Source organism: Galeopterus variegatus, unplaced genomic scaffold (genome assembly GCF_000696425.1).
Source record: "Galeopterus variegatus unplaced genomic scaffold, G_variegatus-3.0.2 Scaffold4665, whole genome shotgun sequence".
Classification (NCBI taxonomy): domain Eukaryota; kingdom Metazoa; phylum Chordata; class Mammalia; order Dermoptera; family Cynocephalidae; genus Galeopterus; species Galeopterus variegatus.
Window position 1 is genome coordinate 20,890 of NW_007730776.1, and position 6,647 is coordinate 27,536.

Genomic DNA, 6,647 nt, shown 5'->3' on the forward strand with positions numbered 1-6,647 from the left:
TGGGAGTGTGGCGGCGCTCCCGCCGAGGGTTCGGATCCCATATAGAGACCGGTCTGCTCACTGGCTGAGCGTGGTGCGGGCACGACACCGAGGGTTGCGATCCCGTTAACGGTCACGAAAAAAGACAAAAAGGAAAAAAAAAAAAAAGAGAAAAGAAAAAAGATGAGAAATAAGCACTGAATCTTCACATACATGAAACATTTTAAAGAAAGTATGTACCTTCTCATCAAATTTGTACGAAGAGGAAATAAGATATGTAAAAGCGATTTAGAATTTTACAATGGAAGTAATTATACAATTCCATGGTATTATTTCTGCCATCAATTGCTCTCCTAACATCCTCTTTTTATTAAAATCACAAGAGGCAAGCAAAAGAGACATTCAATGAGAACAAACAGGGGAACACGAGTCCCCCAGCAACGTGCTCATGTGGGACCATCTGCCTGCTGCTCTGTGCTCACAGAATTTTATTTGCGTAGAAGAACTGCAGAAGCTCTGGATGATAGTGGCTCTGAAAGAAATTAGCAAAGGTACATGTGAGGGAGGGATTCAGTAAACCTCCTTGACTACATAACGAGTAGACAGTTGTCAACGCAGGGCACAAGTATAAGCAATCGGAAGAGGCAGAGGCTGGTCACCCATGTTCAGCTAATGACCTGGACTGAAACTGCCAATACATTTTGTGCATAGTGTTTCACCACTTACATAGCATTACAGGTAAGTTACACTTGAAATGCATTTGGCCTGAGTCGTTTTATAGGGAGTGTAGGGTAGATGCTGGACATAGCCCTATTCCCACGACTCTTGCACACCAGAGTTCCTCTCGCTCCTCCCTGGGGAGGTCTGCCCCTAGCCAAGGTGGTTGCCCCAGGCAAGGCACATCCCCTTTAGATAGACAGCATGCTGGAAGAAGCAGGACAGTATGTGAGAATGATTTACATTAGCTGGTTGAGGGCCTGCATGCGAAGATGACTTGCATTCTCGCCTTGATCTGTTGACTATGTAACTGCTGTGTGCACTCTGTGGTCTGTGAAGTCTGTGGTGGTGCAGACTTCTTATCAACCAGCCACCATTGGTGTCTCTCGTAAGTCTAATAAACACATATCTCTACCTGCTGGACCTCTGGGTGATTTCTTTGAAATAGGTAAGCACTATGTGAATGCCCTCTCAGATTTGGGGCTCCCTTGCTACAGGGAGTAACTCCCTGGTGTGCTTGGCCACTTTCTGTGTTAAACACCAGGAGGGCAGGGACCCCAAGAGAATCCTCTCTTACTCCAGCTCACTCACCAGCTGCCGGCAGAGTTTAGGGTTTCTTTGATCTTCTTCACTCTGGAAGCTGTGTTCCTTCCTTAGCTTCAGATAAGGAGAACAGGCTCGAAAAGCTGTTTTGCAAGCCTGAGAAAAATATTACTATCTTATTGTCAAATATTAGAAAGTTCTATAATTCCAAGCAAGGAAGGCTATCCCAGAGGACTGTACCCAATCTGTGGTCAAGGGGGCCACTGAGAGTGTGAAAGTAACTTCCTGGTAGTTTGAAAACTTGAACGTTAAAGGATGTATGCTTATAAAATGGCCATGTCTAAAATTTGGGAGCCGATGGGGAGGGCATAGCTCTATAGTTTACCACATCCCTTATTATTCTATCAGAGGTAGTACTGTATTCATAAATTCAATCTCTCTCTTTCCCCTTCTAACTCTAAAGAAAATAAGTGGTTTGGAAGAATCCTTTGCTCCCAATGGTTTTGAAACATTCACCCAGTCCCACTCCAAAGCAGGCCTAATGTTGATCTAACCCTTTTAAGACACAATTTCTCCAAGAAGAAAACAAAAGTTACATAGGGAATTGAGAAGCTGGGGTGGCAAATCTATAGCAGTGAAAAAAGCTAATTGGGCATGAATAACTGTCCTCATTATGTGGGCTGTTGCCCCACTGATTACACCTGCGCCTCTCTGACCCCACCCTCCATTAACCTCAGCTTATCTAGCAGTGCCAGACACTAGGTTTGGGCAGGTGAGGCAGGAGCCAATACTCTTGCTCAGAGATAGATTACACATCGAGGAGGTGCCTTTTCCAGGATTCACATGGATACGCTGCTAAGTACCCAGAACTGCACTGGCAGAAACACAAGGTTTGGCAACTCGACCCAACAGGGCTGCATCACAACTCCCCTCATGAAGAACACGGAGACTTCATGTGGTTGGTTGGAGAGTCACAGTCTTACCTTGGCAACTTGGGGATTTCTATCCTGTAAGTGGATCAGAAAAGACTCTTGCGTCTGCTTAACCTGACGGGTGAAAAATTTCTTCCATTTCCGTCCAGCAAAGGCAGCCAATTGCCCAAACAAAACAAAGGCCAAGTATCTCAGACCGTCGTTCTCCTGTGGATCCCCATCAACAAAACAACAACGAAGCCAGGTCATACCAAAGGCAACTGCATCAGAACCCATCACAGCCATTGCTCTCAGATGTATATTACAGGGCCAGCCATCAGGTCCAGCCTAAAGCACTTAGCTGGGTGGGTAGGGACAGAATAGAGAGGGCCTGAGGTCTTCAGTGACCCTCTTCCCCAGCAGACAAGACGATTAACCTGGGGAATCACTAGTGTTTCTCCCAGCTTTCCAGCTTTTTTGTTAATCATTTAATGGAATAGAGAGGGCCTGAGGTCTTCAGTGACCCTCTTCCCCAGCAGACAAGACAATTAACCTGGGGAATCACTAGTGTTTCTCCCAGCTTTCCAGCTTTTTTGTTAATCATTTAATATTTTGGAGATGGGATACATTTATATGGCTCAAAATTGCCGAGAACGTTTATAGAAATCTCTTTCTTACTCCTCTCCACCCGCCACCAAATTTTGCTCCCCACATGCTGACAAAGTTATAGGTTTTGTGTATATCCCTCCAGAAAATTAGAAAAGAGAATGTCTGTCACATAGTCCTCTCTTTTCGGCCTAAGTGGAAGCACACTGCTGTTATCCACCTTGATTTTCCCATCGAACATTCTGTCTAGGAGCTCTTTCTATGTCAATACCTAAAGGAGTTTTTATTCTTTTTTCTTTTCATTTCTTTTTTCCTCTTCTGCATCATAATTCATTTGACCAGTGTCCTGTTTATTACTCCCAGCTTTTTCGCCAGGTCACCTCTCTACAGTTTGTCTGAGTTTCTCCCATCTATCGTGAAAATAGTCATGTTTCTTCCCTCAACACCCTCCCAACTCTCGCTTCTTTTAAACTGATTGGTTGGTTTGTCCCTGAGCACATGTAGGGGGCTCAGCCCTCTCTTCCTCTCCAAAGTGAGCTGTTTGGCCTGAGTATCTCCCTTTCCAGGTGAGGAGACCAAGGCCCAGGGCATTTCAGTGACTTGCCCAGAGTCACACAGTCAGCTAACAGAGAACCAGTGTGGTAACCCAGTCTCCTGACTCTTGGTTTATGGATTTTTATATCAATGTTTCATGGTCCTGTTCAGCTCCAGGTTAATGAGAGGGAACGGGGGTGGGTGGGCCTCTTCAGGTGGCCAGGAGCACCTAGAACTGGGGGTCACGGAGGCTCACTGGGACTGAGGACACTGATCACTTTGTAAAGTATTTAAAAATATTTTGAAAGCTCATGTGACACAAACAGAAATTGTCACAGGGTTGCAGTGTTTTCTTCATTTTTGTGTGTGTGTGTGTGTGTAGGTGTGCACACATTGGCAGGTGTGCATGTGTGTGTATTTAATCCAATTCAACTAACACTTATTGAGAACTTACTTCATCCAAAGCCCTACCCTGATGCTGTGAGACGTACAGAGATGTGTAAAACAGGTGTCTGTCCCCCTAGGAGCCTGACAGTCATCTAAGTGGGGAGCACACACACAGGCGAGCACAGCGTACAGCAGGTAGTGAAGAGACTGTCAGGAAACAACTACACATAAGAACTTCCGCGTTTTCACAGGGCCAGGGCTTTCTGATCAAAAGTTACAGGCAACCTGGGTTTAAAAAACAGTTGAATGGTAAACAATTTTATTCTTTTTTCTTTTCATTTCTTTTTTCCTCTTCTGCATCATAATTCATTTGACCAGTGTCCTGTTTATTACTCCCAGCTTTTTCGCCAGGTCACCTCTCTACAGTTTGTCTGAGTTTCTCCCATCTATCGTGAAAATAGTCATGTTTCTTCCCTCAACACCCTCCCAACTCTCGCTTCTTTTAAACTGATTGGTTGGTTTGTCCCTGAGCACATGTAGGGGGCTCAGCCCTCTCTTCCTCTCCAAAGTGAGCTGTTTGGCCTGAGTATCTCCCTTTCCAGGTGAGGAGACCAAGGCCCAGGGCATTTCAGTGACTTGCCCAGAGTCACACAGTCAGCTAACAGAGAACCAGTGTGGTAACCCAGTCTCCTGACTCTTGGTTTATGGATTTTTATATCAATGTTTCATGGTCCTGTTCAGCTCCAGGTTAATGAGAGGGAACGGGGGTGGGTGGGCCTCTTCAGGTGGCCAGGAGCACCTAGAACTGGGGGTCACGGAGGCTCACTGGGACTGAGGACACTGATCACTTTGTAAAGTATTTAAAAATATTTTGAAAGCTCATGTGACACAAACAGAAATTGTCACAGGGTTGCAGTGTTTTCTTCATTTTTGTGTGTGTGTGTGTGTGTAGGTGTGCACACATTGGCAGGTGTGCATGTGTGTGTATTTAATCCAATTCAACTAACACTTATTGAGAACTTACTTCATCCAAAGCCCTACCCTGATGCTGTGAGACGTACAGAGATGTGTAAAACAGGTGTCTGTCCCCCTAGGAGCCTGACAGTCATCTAAGTGGGGAGCACACACACAGGCGAGCACAGCGTACAGCAGGTAGTGAAGAGACTGTCAGGAAACAACTACACATAAGAACTTCCGCGTTTTCACAGGGCCAGGGCTTTCTGATCAAAAGTTACAGGCAACCTGGGTTTAAAAAACAGTTGAATGGTAAACAAACCCTGGAGGTTCAGATGGCACCTTCAGAGAGATTTGGAGACATCTCCCTCGGGACATCTGCTTCCACTACAGCATGGTGAAGTAGAAAACTTCCTCTCCCATCCCCAGAGAAGACTGGATTGCATCAAAGCAAAAAATCTCTGTCACTGCAGGAAGGAGGGACCAATGTGCCAGCAGCTCCCACAGAAGCACCATGTTTCACAACCTTAAGGTCTTCCTTCCCTGCATGAGGTGCCGGCACATCTGGCTTTCGCTGGGTTGCTCCGTGGAGGGTTAGGGTGTGGGGAACTGAAGAGGATTGCTCTGGGGGTAAATGAAAGGTCTGCTCCCTGTTCTATAGGTCTCATCCTTCAGAGAGAGAGAGGTACTGTGGTTAACTGTGTCTGGCTAACTTGTTAGCTAGCCTGTTGGGCATCTCAGCTCCTCTTAGTTTTGGGTTGAACAGTGTACCGATGCATGTTTGCTTTGCCTGTCTTGTCATCTGGTGGTTAAGAGTACAGTCCCTACTGTCAGAGGGCCTGGTTTCATATCCACGTACTGACTCTGTGAACTTTGGGCAAGTTCTAACCTTTCTGTGCCTTGCTTTCCTCATCTGTATAGGAAACATAATTACAGTGCCTTTCTCACAGGGTTATTGTGAAGATTAAATGAGATAATCCATGTAAATTGCCTGGCACACAGTAAGTGCTCAAACTATTGTTATTGTTACATTTATAAGATCACACTGATGACCTGTTGGCATCACCATCATCATCATCATTTTCCATGTGCATATATTCTCTTCTCTATTAAAATGAAAACTTGTGGGGTAGTGATGGAATCCTACACATCTTTCTATGTCCTCCATAACTCCCAGCACAGTACTAGTCTCTCAATGAGATTAGTTAATAAACAAGTAAATAATAGAGACCTTGTTCCCCGAGCAACAAACCACTTGGGGCTCATGTTTCCAATCCCACTTTGATTTCAATAACCCAGAATTGTTCTGAGTTGTCTCACTTACATCATCTAATAAAGTCCTGGTCTGAAGGGTGATGTCTATGAAGAAAGAGCCCAGACTTTTCCCCTGGATCTTTCCCAGGATGATGGTCAGAGTCTTCATACTCTCGTGGATGACTTCAGAACTCATGGGGTCACACAATCCATGCACCAGCAGGTCCAGGACAACTTTCTTATACTTCCTCACCTGTTACCAAGATTCAAAAAGCATTAGTAGCACAGGAATTGCTCCCCATGAGTTGAAAAGCAACTTTACTTTTAATCTATCAATAATCAAGGACTTGAACTAAGAGAACATGCTTTCTTCAGGATCTGCTGCAACAATGCTCATCAAAATGCAAATGCTTCTATGAACCCAACCCAGGAGCCCAACTTAGTCTTGGAAGGAGAATCAGCAGTGTGGCCTATGGGAGATAAGGCTGGGTAGGCACTTCAAGGAGGGTGGGGAACCTGGATGATCAGAGGGCCTGGGGAGTACTAGGCACCTTTATGGCGGAGAGGAGGTGAAGTGGTCACCGAAGTTGGCAGATGCTAAAGGAGGAGGTGGGAAAAACATCTTTTACTAAACAAGCATAAATGATTAGAAAATCACTTAAATTCACCAAGGAGGGTGATGTCCAGCTGTGTGTTAATCGTGCCTGCAGCTGTTTCCCGTGGCTGACGGTGCTGAAGTGTGATGACCCTAAAATGACCCTA

The 6,647-nt window shown here is 45.3% G+C and overlaps 1 protein-coding gene across 3 annotated transcripts in view; it reads right to left on the reverse strand.

Moving 5' to 3' along the window:
• Positions 1-308: 308 nt before the first annotated feature.
• Positions 309-6,647, reverse strand: part of MRO (maestro) — a 21,770-nt gene continuing 15,431 nt past the window's right edge. For all 3 annotated transcript variants that reach the window (XM_008588068.1, XM_008588069.1, XM_008588070.1), the window contains 4 exons: positions 5,956-6,138; positions 2,223-2,378; positions 1,288-1,395; positions 309-511 (listed from right to left, as the gene is read on the reverse strand). In XM_008588068.1, the coding sequence (XP_008586290.1) occupies positions 458-511; positions 1,288-1,395; positions 2,223-2,378; positions 5,956-6,138 (501 nt within the window). In that variant the 3' untranslated portion in view covers positions 309-457. The remainder of the gene's footprint in view (positions 512-1,287; positions 1,396-2,222; positions 2,379-5,955; positions 6,139-6,647) is intronic.